This window comes from Microchirus variegatus, assembly GCF_963457635.1.
Source record: "Microchirus variegatus genome assembly, chromosome: 9".
Lineage (NCBI taxonomy): Eukaryota > Metazoa > Chordata > Actinopteri > Pleuronectiformes > Soleidae > Microchirus > Microchirus variegatus.
In genome coordinates, this window is record NC_139810.1 from 27034117 (window position 1) to 27052931 (window position 18815).

At 38.7% G+C, this 18815-nt stretch overlaps 1 protein-coding gene across 1 annotated transcript; it reads left to right on the forward strand.

The window, feature by feature from the left end:
* Positions 1-7420: 7420 nt before the first annotated feature.
* On the forward strand, positions 7421-15982 carry LOC310932246 (6-phosphofructo-2-kinase/fructose-2,6-bisphosphatase 2-like; the record flags this gene model as incomplete). Its single annotated transcript, XM_083895539.1, has 15 exons — positions 7421-7502; positions 8441-8566; positions 8931-9027; positions 9193-9259; positions 9347-9421; positions 9512-9568; positions 9670-9794; positions 10368-10575; positions 11002-11148; positions 11238-11342; positions 11746-11875; positions 13005-13067; positions 13154-13218; positions 14780-14974; positions 15929-15982. 15 exons carry the CDS (start codon positions 7421-7423, stop codon positions 15980-15982), a joined length of 1596 nt encoding a protein of 531 aa, XP_083751665.1.
* Positions 15983-18815: the final 2833 nt, after the last annotated feature.

The window sequence follows — 18815 nt, forward strand, 5'->3', positions numbered from 1 at the left end:
GAAATGCATTGTAACCCCGTTTGAACATGTTTCTCTCCATTACAACCAACACATACGTCATTGAAGGTGGAGGGTACAGGCTAATTTAAGGTAGAAAATGAAGGTAGCCGTAAAACCTTTACCTCTGTATGTCGAATCAATACAATTATACTGTATGACTAATGCTAGTTTGACCACTTTCCCTGCCTGAACACTTGGTTATTAATTTTCCCACCATCAATAGGAGCTGTGGAATAATGAGCACAGCGGTGGCATGGTGCCTTTTATTTGTTACTGCCGAAAGGTACGGTCTTCCATTTGTATTTCTCAGAAGCCTTATAATGGGGGGAAAAGAAATTACTCTGAATATACATGACTACAGCGCATAGACCCATAAGCCCTCTTAGCATGTCTATCTCAAAACCCTATCTACGTGATCCGAGTTATTGAAAGAAACAAAAAAAAAAGCCTAAGTAACTTGTTCTGCATTAGTCTGGATTCCATAAAGTGAAATATACATTGCACAGACTGCAATTTCATGCTCATCACACATTGAATGGATGGATCTCAATTGTTTGAAAGCACAAATCCAAAGAAGGCTTACAGGGGGGAGAGGAGGAGCCTTTAGACCAAATTTAGGCAACAACATACGAGGGAGAAGTATCTATCGAACTCCTCTTGAAGAGCAGAAAACGGGAGGATTGATTGTCAGTAACACTTTAAACTGTAGAGAGACAAGTGTGTGGATTTTCAGAGCCTCCTCTGATTGTTCTCATCTTTGTCGTCCGTCGACGATCACGCGCGCTCACAATAAGACCCACGTCGTGAAACAAATGCGGTACCTGCGTTCGAGAAAACGTGTTTAGGCAAACTGTCGTGACCGTGTTCGCAAACTTGATTGTGGAGATTGTTTTGTATTGTTTAGGGATAGACTGACTCCAAGTAGGGTTGCAGTAGTAGTAGCTGTGTGCAGTGTTAATAACCGTGTGATCATACTATAGAAGTGACGTAACATTTTTGTTGTCCTGGTACAACATTAAGGCATGAATCATCTCTAACGCTGACCTCGTTTTGAAATAGACAAAAGATGAAAGTGCAATAACCTTGTGTTTTATCATTGCTTCCTCGGTTGAGAGAAAAAAAAAAAAAAGAGTTAAATATGCCCTTTCTGTTAACACCAAAAGTCACTTGTCTGTAGCAAATGAAGGATTTCAAGTGGTCCTCTTGTTTGTTATCAGGGAGGTGGCGTTTGATAGTGGAGTAAGTGATATTCTGTTCTTAAAACTGTGATCAATATCTGATTTTTAAAAAGCTGCCTGCTCAGAAAGAATGGTGCACAAGTTTCCCGACAGATTCGAGTAGGTGTGTGTGCGCGTGTGTGTGTGTGTGTGCGTGCGTGTTTTTTTTTTCTCTAATAGATGGACTTGACGGTGTTGTAGTTTGGACTTCTGGTTTTTAGCCAGTGGACATGTTAATTTGCATGTGTAGATGTGTATATGCATCCTCTTCCTCCTTTGAATGAAATGTTTTCTCTAAAATATTTAGACCTGCTGTCAGTGATGTATGCGGATAAAAGGAAATATGAAATGCCTTATATTTGTTTTCAATGTTAAGCATTAAGGGTTCTTGACGTGTCCTTCCCTTTTCAGTGTGTAGCCTAAAGCTTGTACAGTTAAGATACTCATGAGATTTATATCTACTGAATAGCCTGTGTTTTTCAGAATCTGTTCTTTGGAGGTCCTGTGATTGTGGCGTTAGGGTAAAAAAAAACAAAAAAAAAAACATTCCCCTTGAAAGTGCCGTTTGTTTTCACCAGCAAAAGATGTGGTTTTTGGGAGTGGGGGGGGGGTGTATTTACACGAAGGAAAACAAAATGTTCGAAACACTTTTCCGGTGTTTTATTTTTGAACTGAATGACGCGAAGTATTTGTGCAGGTGAAATTAAGGCAGCAATCTTCTGACGGAGCACCTTATGGACTCCTTCCTGTGAGCCCGCGATGGAGGCAGTCTCACGTCGAGCTTGATAACTCTAAAGCAGAGCCATATCGCAGAATTTTGCCCATTAGGAGCCCCTTGAATGTGCTATTAGGAATAGCCTCTACTGTAGACGGATGTGTACTGCATGTTCTGTGACATTTTAGTAGTAGTAGTAGTAGTCTCTTTTTTCTTTATGTTTTTATATTTAGTCCGCTTCACTGTAGATGTTGCCACCCACCTCATTGCAACTCGCAAGCTATTAACAATACTTTCACAACTGGACTTAAAGCAGGCATTGATCTGCTGCTGATGCAGCCGTAATACCTTGCAAATTGAAACGAAACAAAAAAGAAAGTTGATAAAGGGTTGCCTGGTTTCTCTTTTGAGTGGCTTATCTCGGGCCCCTATTGTCAGTAAAGGGACTCTGAATCAGGGCATGTGATGAGTAACAATCAAATAGTTTCACAATGCACCTTCAAAAATAATGATAAATAAAATTAAAAAACTAACAAAAAAAAAGAAAGAAGAAAAGTTGGCTCGTCCACCCAACATTCCAAAGTTGATTTCGTTTTTTCCACAGTCCTTTCCCACTGTTTGAGGAAAACCTTTTGTTGCTTTGCTGGTGAATGAAAAGGGCATGTGTATCAATGACAGGGTTCCCCTATTTAGCCTAACGCTAATTACCTCATTTACAAATCTGCAAATATACTACTCTACTGTGTCTAAAGGAGTCAATGCCATCACCAGCAGTGTGGTCTTTAGACCTGTGATGACAACAGGACCAATGAAGTTTTACTCTGTTGAAATTAGCCAATCTATAAAAAAGAAAAAAAACACGACTAGTCTGGAAAAATAGGGTAAAGTAATTCTTACAATTTTTGCAAGATTTTCTTCAGTTAGTAAACAGCTGCTACTCCAGTCAGCATCAGACTATAGCTTCAAGTACAATTTATTTTTTTTTTTTGGGCCATCATCATTTTGGTGAGAAAAATACATATTTTCCAAGTCATTTTCAAAGATGAAAAAAATACAGTTGTCGCACTGTTTTTTTTTTGAGACGTTGACTGTAGTAGCAGCTGGTGGCAGTAGCACGGTTCAAGACCTGGAGCTGATTCACGCCTGGTGTATCTCATGATTATTTAAGCGAAACGATCGTGTTGGCGTCACTTTGCTGTTTTTTCAGTAGCATTTCTCCTACCTCCTTGTTTTGCAGCCTTGAGTGTTGTTTGTCTCTCTCCACCTGTTCTGGAAAAAAAAAAAGAAAAGAAGAAGTGTATCGCAGTAGGGGAATACAGATTTATCATAAGCAATGGTAGTAATACTTTCAGAAAAAGTGTGCTTGGTTGTGTTGTATGTGTATATGTCTATTTGACGTCGGAAAAAAAATATTTATGAGAAGCATTTATACGACAAAATACCACTGGAATGTGAAGCCAGAAAATGTTAAGATGCATATTATGTGGATAGTCTATCCCCTTTAACATTCTGTGGCGAATGGTCAGAGGAATCATCTTATAGAGGGAAAAAAAAACATGCATTGGCTGTTTTTTTTTTTTTTCTTAACACAGTGTATTTCTTTGGTTTCCTCTTGTACGTATGCTTCCCTGTCTTCATGCGTATACACTATGTCAGCCTTTGCAGCGTCATTCTGGGTCAGCCATCGATTGCCCTGAAGTTAGAATGATACCACAGGTACCACAAGTTGTCACGAGGAAGATAATAAGGTGGATTTGTAATTCTGAACGAGGGTGAGTTTGAACCCCTCGACCGTATGCCTTTGAATCCATCTGTCCGCTCCGAACCAAATTCTGCTTCTTAGTTTTTTTCGTCTCCACGCTGCCCCCGACATTTTACATCCAGTTTAACTACAAGGGGCACAGGACAAGGTGAAAGGTTTGAGGTTTTATGCCCCCCCCCACCCCCCTCACCCCGTACCCTCTCCCACCCCAACCCGCTCTCTTCTGCCCACTCATGCTTTTTCCACGACTCGATCGCGCCCAACTCGCATAAACCTCAAGCCATTCATTCTCACGATATGTCGTCGTTTTGTTTTTTTTTTGTTTTTTTTTCGACAATGCAATCCTGAAAGCACTTTGCCTTGTTATTCCTTTGTGTGAACATGTGAATGATGATTTGTTACAAAAATGTTAAATATGTAAAAGATCATTCACTGTTTTGGAAAAACCTGCATCTGTCTTTCTGACGTTAAAAGAAAAAAAAAAAAAGGAAACAATTTAGTGACATTAAACCTGAATCTATTTTATAAAATGTTTGCTGCAGCCAATTGGTCTTGTCATTCAGTATTGTGGCTTAGGGTTGTTTGTGTTCAATAAAGTGCTATTGCTAAATATTTCCAGAGCCTGCGGTTGTTTTTGTCAATCCATTTCCATTGCAGCTACCAATTATTTTCATTTAATTATTATTCCGTAATAATCAGTGAGTTGTTTAATTTTCGGGAAATTAATTGGTAGTTGATGAGTAAATCGAATGACTGTTGCAGCCCTAGTTTTAGTCCCTTCGTCCCCTGCTTTCTCAAGGGAGTCAAGTCAATTCAACTTTATTTCTAGAGCACATATAAAAACAACCAGGGGTTGATCAAAGTGCTTTGCAAAGTGATCGCCATAATAACAAGATATAAAATATAAAAACAATGAAACGTATAAGTAAAACGGTAAAATGACCAACAGACAGGTGTGATGTGGTCTGTCTTGTTTTTTTTCCAATCAAAAGTTGAGCATCAGGGCACCAGAAATTATGTCTTTCTTTCTTTGTGCAGTAATTTTAAAATGTAAAACAAAAACTCTGGCTAGTTTGTCCAATTGGGCTTCTGTAGAAACAGCAGTGTAAAATGGTGGCCTCCGTAAAGCAAGGCCCTAAAGTACAAAGCCTGATTTAAGGCTGTAATGCCGAACAATTATCGTGTTAAAACACTTACACACAGGCAAACATTGGTAATAAATTCAATGGCTGCCAGTCAGAGGTGGAAAGTAATGAAATACATTTACTGTATTGAATACTTTTTGTGTATTTTGTATTTTTTAAGTACAATTTAGAATCAGGATTTTGTATTTATCTTGAGTACATATTGACTCAAGTATTGTACTTGGTTACTTCATAAATCCTATCCGTTACTGAGTAAAAATAAAAATTCAGCACAATGAAGACCTACAGGGGGAAAATATACACCAGAATGAGACGAATGAAGATGTGATTAGCACCAAAAGTGACGTAATATCCTGTGTCGCACCGGGTGTGTGAGCTCACGCAAAGTAACTTTTACTTAAAGTACATTTCAAATGAACTACTTTTTACTTCTACTTGAGTACATTTTCAGATGACTACTTTTACTTCTACTTGAGTAATATTTTAATCAAAGTATTGGTACTTCCACTTTACTTTACTTCCACCTCTGCTGCCAGTTAACGCTGCAAAATGTTATACACTTGACCTTTATTAGATTTTATTTTGAAATAAGCAGAAGTTGCACAGTGGTTGACAGTTGTAAACTTCCGGCAGCAGCGGCAGACCGAAAAGGCGGAGCAACGTCTGAGCAGCAGAAGGATCTTCCTGGTGCTGAGTACTTAATTCAGTAGTGTATGAATCTTGGACTACTTATGGGAAATAAGCATTTTATTCCATGTCAAAGCTGGGAGAAATAGACTTAATCATCTCCTGTGTTAGGGATTTTGACAGAGGATTACTCAAAAAGTACACAGTAAAAGTACTTGATATTATTCATGCAGGTAATCTTGGAAGTACTGAGTTCAGTGGTGTATAAATATTGGACTACTTATGGGAATTAAGCGTTTTATTCCATGTCAAAGTTGGGCGAAATCGACTTAATCGTGTACTTGTTACGTATTTTGACAGAGGATTACTCAAAAAGTACACAGTAAAAGTACTTGATATTATTCATGTAGGTAGTCTAGGAGGTACTTAATTCAGTCGTGTATGAATCTTGGACTACTTATGGGAAATAAGCTTTTATTCCATGACAAAGACAAAAAAAAAAACGTCCATAACGCTGGTGTTTCCTGGTTGTTGCTCTCCGGGGCTGCACTACACACTGTCACTCCCAGCTCTTGACTACTTTTACTTCTACTTGAGTAATATTTCATCAAAGTATTGGTACTTCCGCTTTACTTTACTTCCACCTCTGCTGCCAGTTAACGCTGCAAAAATGTTATACACTTGACCTTTATTAGATTTTATTTTGAAATGAGCGGAAGTTGCACAGTGGTTGACAGTTGTAAACTTCCGGCAGCAGCGGCAGACCGAAAAGGCGGAGCAACGTCTGAGCGGCAGAAGGATCTTCCTGGTGCTGAGTACGGACCGATGGCTAGGCTTTAGCAAAGAGGGAATCTTTTACATCACCGGCACCTCCGTCTGTCTGTCTGTCTGTCTGTCTGGTAAGTTCGTAACATTTGGGATTTTACACCCGCTTTCTTCTCTTCTTGTGCTGCCATAAAGGCAAGAAGTGACGAACGAGCGTCCGTCCGCGTAGTGTTTAAAATGCACCAGTCACTACCTAGCTATGTGTGACGCTATGACGGGACGAGAAATATTATGACGACAGGTTTTCAACGTTAAAAAAATAAAAATAAACTGACATTTGACGGTTAGTCTAACGCGTTGGAGACTTCTCTTGCTAAGTTTTTCAGCGTGTGTAGCCCCGCTAACAAAGCGTCACTACCCCATGGTCACTGTGTTTACACTCATGTTCATCTATCTATTAATTACGTATCTCGGTTAACGGCTATTTAATATCTGTAACTGTAGTGTAACTGGAGCCAGAACCGTTAACATGATAATCCACCTCGAATTATTTTTAATCACCTTATCAACCTTATCACATAATAATACATTGATTTTTATTAGGTCTTTTTTATTTTTATTTTATTTTACATCATTCTACACAATCATCACTTTTATGTCCATAAATATCACGTTAAATGATTTAACCTTGTCTTGTAGAATGTTTTCATGGGCTGTAAACATTATGATTTTGGTGTTTTTTTGCACCAAGTGATGGCTTAGTCAAGAAAACTATGAATATATTAGTCAGTAAATGTAAGTTTGAAAGCTTTTTTTATCCTGACATATATGGATTCCCCTCTATTGAGCAGTCAAACATAAAAAGTAATAAAACACATGACTTGGTCAGTGATAGCAAGTGGTTCTTCACAGCTGTCACCAGCAAACACCATAATATTACACTGCTACATGATTATAAACGGCTATTTCCTGCCGGAAATGATAGTGAGTTCATTTACGGTGCGCTCATTACATGTCTCTTGTGGTAATTGACTTGACGTTATTACTGTATAGTAGATCTGTGTCTCTGAGCAGTGTTTCTTGTGTTACAGCAGTGTCCTCTCTCTTCACCAGACCAGACATGCTGATCTCATCATACCACTGACTGTAAGTTTGTTGTCCCCAACACCAACTGAGACACCGGTCCATCATGGCTGCCAAGCAGCAAAAACCTGCGTCAGCTGCTTCAGGAGGGCAGGTGGATTCCAAAAGGACCAATGAGAAGAAGTGCTGTGAGTGGTTTGTTTTTCCTCCGTGCGCCCTGAAGGTGAAACGTTGACTCATTACCCCCCGAGCGCTGACCCGATCTTTATTAATGATTTAACACTTTGTTTGTTTTAAATGTTAATATCTTACGATATTATGCAGTAATAATTCTGCTGCTCTGGTTCTATTTTGGTTTTAACAGGCTCTGGTCTCAGCTTTTTTCATACCGTCTTCACATACAGTGTGTACAGGGCGTGTTTGCATAGGCACATATACACATACTATACTATACACACCTTTTTGAAGCCTTTCTGAAAACCTCTTGTAGGTGAGAGGTGAAACGTCTTCAAGAACACTCTAGCAACCTCCAGTTTCCTACTATATACTGTACATTCATGAGGATTTGAAGAAAGGTATTATTGTAATTAGCAAAGTCAAGGTCACAAGAAATGTCACTTTGCTCATTATACCGTAACAATTTGACTTTAAGACATACTGTTAACAGAAATGTCTACAAGATCTCATACTTCAAGTCGTGTCTGGTCTAGCCAGGTATTTGCTGTGACAGATTTGTTTTCTCTGACTTGAGCACTATCTTTTGTGGACATTGACAAGAAAAATGTGGGGGGGGGGGGAGAAAAAATGAATATTTTCCACTTAATGTTCAAGCCAGCAGTGTTCCATTCAACGACTATGTTTTGGTTTGCCAAGCAACAGGAAACGTTATCTATTAGGTAGCAGTGACGTCGTAGACAAGTTAGACTGGGAGTGGGTGAGGGTGATGCTGGATGATTTCACAACCCTGTAACTCTGTGCTGTCGGTGTACTGTATATTTGTATATGTTTGCAGTATTGTGTAAACAGTGTCATTATTGTGTCTTTTATCACCTTAAAGTGAGGGTAAATATGCATAATTAATGTGTTAATGTGTCTCTGTGTGTGTGTTTGCGTACGTGTTTTGCAGCATGGGCCTCCTACATGACCAATTCCCCGACTATGATAGTGATGATTGGGCTGCCCGCAAGGGGGAAGACCTACATGGCCAAGAAACTGACACGCTACCTCAACTGGATTGGAGTGCCGACCAAGGGTCAGTGCAGATGCAGCACACTTCTGTGCATGTTCCAACACATTTAATTTAATAATGTATTCACAGAAAATATTATACACATCAGAGGACTTTGTTATTTGTGTGAAGAACCTCCCTCTATATTCAGTGCAAACAAAAAAAAATGTAATGGCATTAGTGTTCGTCTGTTGTCATAACTCGCGTCAGTGCTTCCTATTACGTGGTTTTATTTGTCGACTTGAGCTTCTGTTTTCATGTAAATACAATGCAAAAGAGCTGGTTTAGCAGACGCAGGTGACGTGAAGGTCGCCGCCTCGACGGAGCACAGCACTAGTACAGTCGGTACGGTCGTCCTTCTCATGCCTTTCTCTCGACTCTCTTGCAGTGTTTAACCTTGGAGTTTATAGGAGAGAAGCAGTGAAGTCTTGCAAATCCTATGAGTTTTTCAGGCACGACAACGAAGAAGCAATGAGAATTAGAAAGTGAGTAAGAGTCCCCTCCTTCCTCTCGTCATCTCCACACACCCGTTTACCTTTAGTCAAGTGTCTTCTTTCACTGCACCTGTGTCAATTAAATGCGGATGCAATTATGGCAGCTACAGATATATTTAATGACTTTAATTTATTTTTCTTATCGTGTTTCCACAGACGCTGTGCTCTGGTGGCTCTGGATGACGTAGAGGTGTATCTGAATGAGGAGGGAGGCCAGATCGCTGTGAGGACACAAGAAGCCGAACAGCATTCTCAGTTAAATATTATAAACATGAAAAATGTTAATTGTAATTTAATTATCTTCTGCCAGGTCTTTGATGCCACAAACACCACTAGGGAGAGGAGGGAGCTCATCCTTAGTTGTGCCAAAGACAATGCGTACAAGGTCAGAATTACATTCATTGATGATTTTACTGAGCAGATAGATTTTTTTTTATTTCACATGAATTTCTCATCTGTGCTGTTTTTGTCTTAGGTGTTTTTTGTGGAATCGATATGCGACGATCCGGATGTGATTGCTCAAAATATTCTGGTAAAATTATGCATTTCTGCCTTAATCATGAGAACACGTCTTTTACGTAACTGTTAAAAGTTACTGTAAGTCATCACGACAAATGTCTCTCTTTCATAAAGGATGTAAAGGTGTCCAGTCCAGATTACCCTGAGAGGAACAAAGAAAGTGCCATGGATGACTTTTTGAAGAGAATAGAGTGTTACAAGGTGACCTACCAACCTTTAGATCCAGATGAACATGACAAGTAAGACGTAATTTTGTTTATTTTTTTGTGTTATTTATTTATGTATCATGGTACAATTGTCCAATACTTCTCACATCAATAACCCAATTCAAACAACACTCATTCAAGCCCATGCTGGTCGTTTTGGTAACCGCTTTGGTAGTTATATGCATTTACAGACATTGTCCTGCAGGAGGAACCAGGAGCTAATTTTGTTTAAATGGTGATGATTGTGATGATGTTTATTGACTTTTGGTTTGTAGAGCTGATATGCAGTAACTACAAAAGTAGTCATTATAAAGCTGTGTATAAAATGTAAGTTGTGTTTGTTTTAGTTACTTTGTCATATTGGCAGATGATGTGATGTGTGTCTTAAAATGTCATAATAAAGAGGAGGAGTCGTTTTCTTGGACCTTGTTGCTCTTGATGAGCTGCTGACATGTTTAATACACGCGAGAGATAAAATATCAGGATATTTAGACTACACCAAAAGTAAAAAAAAACAAAACAACTTCTCCTTCCCCTTGTTTCCCTTTTAAATATCTTTATAACTGACTCGCTTTCTGTTTTCCTCTGTTTTACTCTGACCTTCAGGAACCTGTCCTTCATTCAGGTCATAAACGTTGGCTGCCGTTTCTTGGTCAACAGAGTGCAGGACTACATCCAGAGCAAGATTGTCTACTACCTCATGAACATCCACGTACACTCGCACTCCATCTACCTCTGTCGGCACGGAGAGAGCCATCACAACCAGGAGGGACTCATCGGGGGCGACTCTGAGCTGTCAGAGAGAGGGAAAGAGGTTCTTCAGCTTACTTATTTCTATTTGTAAATGTTATTAAGCATCTTCAAGGATTTCATTAAAATATAGGAATTTTTCCACAATTTGGATACTAAACAAATTTGAGTTCATGAAGCTACAGCCACCATCTTAGCTTCGTGTAGGAAGCTGGAAGAATGGCGCTCGAGGTTTCTAATAATTAAGTTATCATAAGTAATAATAAGTAACATTACATTTGTGTAACAATAACCTTTGTGATTTGTTCTTGCCCCTTGTTCACTTAGACACAAATCAATGGCTAAAACTATGATAGTTTCATTTATTATGGATGGATAAAAAGGTTTAATTAAATGGATAGATTAATGGATTAATTAAAAGGTGGATTTTATGGACACTTCCTCTCTTTACTTAATTATTTAAGTCATTTTTTTCTGTGTCCTTTATCAGTTTGCCGCTGCTCTGAAGGAGTTTGTTGAAGAACACCATCTGTCCGACCTGAAAGTTTGGACCAGCCAGCTGAGACGCACCATCCAGACAGCAGAGGAACTGGGCGTTCCCTACGAGCAGTGGAAGATCCTGAATGAAATAGATGCCGTATGTCCCTTTTTAATCACCATAGCAGTGACACAAACACACATACACACACATACAATTGAGGGTCTGTTTATTTATTTGTGTTTCAGGGAGTGTGTGAAGAGATGACCTATAAAATGATTGAGGAAAAGTTCCCCGAGGAGTTTGCCATGAGGGATCGGGACAAGTATCACTACCGTTATCCTGGAGGAGAGGTAAAAGCTCCTTTTTGACTTGACTGTAATGCTGGGGAATGACTGGTGCTGTTCTAGTGTGTGATAGACTTGTGTAACTACACATCACAATGTGTAATCGTCACTGACTTTGTTTTGGTAGTATCTCATGCATCTCAAGGCATTTTAGAGAGCAGAACCAGCACAATGGAATATCCATAGAAATAGAAACATATTGATGGAGTATAATCATGGGTAACCACGTTTTGATTAAATCATCACTGATGAGGTTTTCAAACATTTCAAACACCAGTAACAACTATTATGTAGTAAAATCTACAACGGCAGCGCGAGTGAGAATGTTAAAAGCGGGAAAGAAAAGATAAATGTTATGTACAAATTAACTTATCTGGACTTGATATGCTATCCTCCTCTTTCTCTTTAGTCCTACCAGGACTTGGTCCAGCGGCTGGAGCCAGTCATCATGGAGCTGGAGCGACAGGGCAACGTTCTGGTCATCTGCCATCAGGCTGTCATGCGCTGCTTGCTGGCATATTTCCTGGATAAGGGCGCAGGTATGCATCACCATGATATTTATCTTACAAAAGCATAATTGTATTTTTTTAATAGTTCTTTAACGGTGGGAAACAAAGCTTCATTGAGCTATTCAAGTTCATACTGTTTGCTTGAGTGTCAGAACTTCAGTAAGACATGACTAAAAAGATAAGTATAAGCATAAACAGCAGAAGAAGTCTAACAGGAGAAACAGCAGAAGTTTGACTGCAAAATGCTCCACCCTGTGTCAATATCTAATATCTACATACACCAGCAGGCTGTTGGAGAATAATCACACACAATGTGGTTGTTCCATGGAAATTAAAAATAGTTTTAATTTAATAGGTTTAATTAGATGAATTGTTCCTTGACTGGTTTTGTAAATCCTTGACATTTAACAGGATTAGGATTAGGTTTAGATTACTCCATCTGCCTCCAGGTCTTGGTCCACTCTAAGCTACAGGTCACTGCAAAGAACCATTCAGAATAGACTTACAGCAATGACTGGTGTTGTTCCATACTGAGTAAGGTTGCAATGTGGAAAAACCACAGTTGTGCGTCAGGAAACATTTATTCTAAAAAAAAAAAAAAAAAAGGTTTCTGATATCACCACAAGGGGGAGTGGAAGACACATAAATTAATGTCAAATTAAGCTCGGTGCCTGATACAGGAAACACTCTATGAGCTCACTGCAGTAATGTTTGTTCTTCAGATTTCTATGAATGTTTATTTATTTATTTTTTGCTTGAATTTCTTTAATTTGTTTGATCAATTAAGTAAATCTTAATCTTAAAAAAAAAAGCTACAGACCCTCTTGTGAGTCTTAAATTCAGTTTGACTTAAAATAAATAAATAAATAAATGCACTTAATACACCAGAGCAGATTCAATAACTGACAACATAACATAAACGATGCGATTTGTAACCTGGCTTTGGGCAGACGGAGGGTTTTCTTTGTCAGCAGAGGAAGCGGTTTGTGTAAATCACAGATAAGCCAATGAGTGTGGGTACAGCTGGACATTCTTGTGGGACATGAAGCACTGCAGCAACATAGAAACATGTGCTGTTACTTTTAATGGAGCACAGCTTAAGCTTCACAGATGACAGAAAAAGTCTCTCACGTCATTTTTTGTTTTTTTGTTGGCACAGAGGACCTGCCCTACATGAAGTGTCCCCTACACACTGTCCTTAAACTCACACCTGTGGCCTATGGTAAGTCCCTACTCTGTCGTTGGTTCACTAAATCTTTCCAGACACATTTGAGATGCCATTTTTCTCTCTTCTTTATTTTCTTCTAGGTTGTAAAGTGGAGGTGTTTGACCTGAAGGTGGAGGCTGTCAATACTCATAGGGACCGGCCATTAGTAAGCTTTTTGATTCCCCAAAAAATTAAAATGCACGTTCTGTGTTTTTCTTGATGTTGTCACTGTCGACCCAGTTCACTGGAGGGTGGAGGCTTCTCTTTAACTTCATTGACTTTTAACTTCGCATTTTCTTTATAGACATTAACACAGTCATCCTTTCTGAGACAAACCTGTAGATTTGACCAGTGTTATTCTACTGAAATGGAGCAGAGGATACAAAAATGGACAGATGGAACACATATTGTATTACTGTACTGTACTGTAACTTTTTGACTCGTGGGGCACAATGGGTTCTAAAATTTGACAGAGGGGATGTCGGTTCCACATGGCGAGTCACTGTCCTGCGCGATAAACTGACTTTTTCAAACTTGTCTTTGCTCTCCGGACACAAGAGTCCTGCTGTCTCTATCATGCATTCTTTCAAAAACTCGCCTTCAGAAAAAGGCTTGCTAGGCTTTGCTAGTTTGAATGCCAGCAAAAAACTTGCCTCGGTACTTGACTTTTGAATCGCAGTTTGTCGTTGAAAAAAGCTTTGCTGAGTCTGCAAATTAGCTGTCAATCTCTTTGCAGTAGCCGCCCGTTCTTGCGCTGATTGCTTTCTAGCGTAGTTAGGATGCTTCGAAGCAAAGTGACGACTGATATTGTACTCTTTGAATACTGCCACCGTTTCTTGGCATATCAGACAAACAGCCGTTGATCGGACTTCAGTGAAAAAATATTTTGTTGTCCACTCTTTACTAAACACTCGGCACTCACTGTCCACTTTTCTTTTCTTTGGACCGCTCATTTTTACGGAAGGGTTCAAAGGGAAAAGCGAGTAACCGACCAAGAGAGACCAAGAGAGTAAATACACCAACAAAGGCCACTGTAAATGGGGTGTGCCATCTACTGGGGAAATGCAGTCATTGCAGGGAAAATTCCATTTAAATATGGTTTAATAATATTATTTGATAATTTAGACAGGTTCGGCGGGCCGGATTAAAAGGCCCAAAGTGCCGTATATGGCCCGCGGGCAGTAGTTTGCCCACCCCTGGTTTAGTTGGACATTGACATTTCTTTGATGAAAAACAACCATTGCACTCATTAATATATCTTAACATCTTTAATTTAATTGTTTATTTGATCTATAAGCTATGTTTCTTCTTCATTTTTAATATTTCATCCAATCTTGACCCAGTTTTTGAGTTTGAGTTTGACAGCCCTGGTTTTAACCCTCTGGTCTGGGCATACATGTCTATTCCTATCTTTAGGAAGTGAACAATCGTAACCTCCAGTGACTCTTTTGGTTGGACCCAATCTGTTCAGTTTTGCTCACTTCTAGACAGAGTGGGTGTTACAATGACAGAAACACTGGGAAAGCACTTGTTAAATGTGGTGAGAGATATCCTGTCTGGTGAAATGGCTTCTATATTTAGTGGTGTTTGTCCCGGGCAGCGGTTTTTCTTTCTTTGCCTTCTCACTGCCACAGTGATTTCAGATCATGGACGATTTTAACTAGCACAATCATAAAAAGGACACGTGTTATTCACTGCTGCTCTTCTGTCTGCTCTTCTCTTACCAGGATAAACGCCACAGTGATGTCGTACCGCCAGCTTTCCTCAGGAGAAACAGCTTCACTCCGCTGTCCAGCGAAGACCAGATCAAACGGCCGCGTCTTTACAGCATGGGCAACCCTCCACATGCACGCACGTCCCTGCCCCCCACTTTACCCACCATGCAGTTCTCTGAAGCATCGGAAGGGTCAGAGCAAAAAGAGGTCAGTTAGATACTGTAAATGTTATGAGAATGTTTCTGATTGTAAGAGTAACGAAATGTACTTTACTGTACTCGGCAAACGTGATTCAACAGCTGCAGAACAATACACTGCACAGTCATCAAAGGACATATGATTCACAGAATACTAAAACAGAATAAGAAAGATGAATATTGCACCTGCTCTACAACACATACAAATGTAAAGAATACATTCAAGTATTCTAGGCAAGGCCTGATAAAGTATTAATCTATGATTATCATAGGATTAATGATAATCATAGATTTAGAAATAAATGTTTGACAAAAATACAGTTTCAAGTACAAGTACATAAGCATCATATCAAAATTGTTTTATAAAAAGAAAGACACTGCTAAAGAAACTGTGACGTCTTCTCAGTGTGAAGTTGTGTTTCTTCAAGGTATTTATCTATGATTTATTGTATATGGTATTCATAATCTCAACATTATTCATCATTTTATTCATTATTTTTGCCCAAATAAGGGTCTTTAGTCCTTTACCTTTATGGTTTGTTTGCAACATCTATTGTTGTTGACTTCTACTGTATTTTAAACCAAAAAATCTAATACTTAGGCAGTTTATTCAGTCACACAAAAACACACAAAGCTCTGTTTTCCATTTTACTTGGATGTTCACAACAAACAACAGAGCCTTTTACAAACATCTTGGATGTGAATAAAATAGATGTTGTCATTTTTCCATGTCCCCCCCCCCACCACACCCCTGTGCTCTTGCCCACAAAGTGACCTTGGTTTTTCTGCAGCTTCAGAAACAGGGAACAGAGTGTTGCGTGTTTCACTTCAGCTGGTGACCTCAGATTTTAATATTAGCCTAAATGTTCCGTCAATGCCAGTCAAAACAAACTTCTCGTTCCCTCTCTGCTACGGTGTTTTCACAAACACTCTCTCTCTGCCTTTTTTCCTTTGCATCTTGCAGGACATAGTGAACGGTTTCAGCGCAGCAGACGCAGGCGAATGTTTCCACGGCTAAGAAAGCTGCAAAGAGGTATTCTCAGACATTTCCTCTTCTGGTTTATACCGGAGAACATCTGAACTCTCCTCTGGAATTATCTCACACTTGTTGCCATTCATCACAGGCTTTTCTTCACTTGGATGTGTCGTCATTTTTGAAGAGCAGCTGTAAAAAGCACAACCAGCTTTTAATCGTTACTGTACTACACTCCCTGCTTGTATAATCCTACATGTGTTGTCGTCCGTTGAGTTTCGGGATGGGCCGTTGAAAGACTTAAAAACTTTAAATGTCCGGTAATATGACAAATGAATTCAGCTACCAAAGAAGGCGTTCATAGGAGCCTCACCCGTCAGAGCAGTTACACAAATCCTTGAAAAAAAAAAAGCAGCAAACGATGGAAAGAGTTACACAGCTGAGGATGCGATGATGTCAAAAGCGTCAGAGTGATGCAAATAATAGTTTTTTCCTCAAATGAAATTGCTCAAATGCAAAACGGAGTATTTAAATGTGGCAAATGGGTTTGTTTATGTTGTTTTCAACCTCAGAAGAAAGAGGGCAGTTATGACGTCATAGGTCAGGATCATATGTCGGAAACATTTTGACGTCATCGTCCACCTCTAGTTCAGTTTTTATTGTATAGCGCGTATATTTTCTGTGTGTGTCACCGTGAGAGTGCACACGCTACACGACTGGCATGTGATCCACCTCCTATGTATAATTTAGTTGTTTTAGTTCCCGCTGTAGTGCACTCGTCTTATAGACGCTGTATTATTTGATGTAGAAAACGTAGATTGTAAACTGTGTACCTCGAGAGAGAGAGAGAGAGAGAGAGTGTGCCTCTCTAGAAGGAAAACTTTATATATCGCTCTGATTCTTGCCTAAATGACTTATTTTAACGTTCCCACGTAATGTGCATTCCTGACAAGACGTAGTTGTGATTTTAAATGTTTTTTTTAGTGTCATTTCAAATATATATTTAGTACTATATTTAAATTTGCAATGAGCAGACACAAACATTAAGGAAACACTTTGGCCAGCATTATTAAGAGCAGCAGCAACGCAACACGTATGCCGTCCTTTTCTTTAATGTATGTTTTGTATACGCAGCCTGAAGATCTGAAGGAAGGAATATACTGTACGTCCATATGGCATTCATTTAGATTATTTTAATATCAGATATCAAAATCCTCTTCTGAAAAAGTGCCTTTATCTAAAGGCTGTAAGTGTAAAAATAAAAAGCATTTTAATATTATTCACGATGTGAAAAAAAACGGTGTGGATCGATTACAAATGTTACTGCATGCTCTAATGTACGTGTTGTTTTCTTTATTCAGAGTATTTTGACTTGTAAAAAAAAAAACCTTGGTGTGGTAATGTGTGTGCGTGAGATCACTGGGAGTTGCCGTCCTGTCCGTTAATCCTCAGACTCTGTCGAAGGATCACAAAAATCTGAGACTGTGACTCAGAGAAAGAAACGTTCTTCTACGTCCGATCCTAGATCTGAGAACGTCAGTGCGACGCACACGTGTGGGTGAATTGTCAGAGATGCCAATGATTCTGAAGTCATGACAAATAAATGGACCAACGTGTACCATGTTTAACAGCCCAGTTTTTTTTTTTTTTTTTTTTTTTTTTACATCAATATGATGTACTATCAGAAACAGCATTTGTTTGTCAGAAGCACACGACCTTGACACAATAATCAAAGATATGAGTCATCAGAAATGAAGGATAAAAAGCTCAAATAATCAGTTTTGTTGTGGAGAATTTCATCTGCGAGTTGCTTTGACGTCTGAAATGTACGTATTGCGATAAAACGCTCTGATTAATGCTGCCTGTAAATCACTAATTCATTAGAAAACGTGCATTAACTGAAACACTTTGTTTGCTGTAGTTAACTTCAGCTCTGATGTTGAAATTGCCGCTCACAGTGAGTAAAAACCACGTTGGAAAAGGTTTGTCATGTCTGTAACCACAATTGCAGGAAATGGAATTGATTTTCTGGTCTCGATAAACCAGAAATACAACACTCATAACAACTTTGATTGAAGACAAAACTGGGAGTTTCTTTGTGTTCAAGTGAGTATGTGGTATCACATTTTAGTTTTTGTTGTTAAAGGCACTGTTATTTAATCAGAACAAATACATTTCCATCATCAAGTCCTTCATCAGGCACAGAATGCTCGTCCTTGGGCTGTTTCATATTGTGGTCATGTGACCATACTGACATTATCCGAACTTTTTTTTAATACTTGACTTTGTGAGTGTTTTTTCCTATTATAAATGTGACTTGGTTGTAAAAGAGCATCACCACCCAAAGCCACAGAAGTGGTAATTATCAAAATATTTTATGTTTTATGTTCCTGTATTGGTTAATACACCAGTATGTAGAAGCTCTTAAACCCAAAATTCTTTATTGTTTTCCATGAAATTTTAAATTGACTGTTTTACAAAAAAAAAAGAAACACAGAATAATTAAAGCACATTATTATTTATAAATTAAGATGTCAAATTATGGTTATTAACTTGCCTTCCTGAACAGAAACATTAGTTTTAGTGGTTTGCTTGATTCATTTCTGACTTCTCAGAGAAGAAGTCCAGTGAACCGGCTCAAATTTCAGTATAACAATTCAGTGAATTCAGTTTCGGTATTTGCCAATTTTTAGTTTTAAACATGTTTTTGAAAGATTTCTAAAATATTTAGGTTTTCTCCTTTTTAGGACACAATATTGTAAATACAGTTAAATAATAAGAACATATGTATCCTACTTTACTGCTATTATGCCTCTTATTCTGTGGCACTTTGCAACAATGTGCGTCATAAATAAATAAACTTATATAATATGTAGCA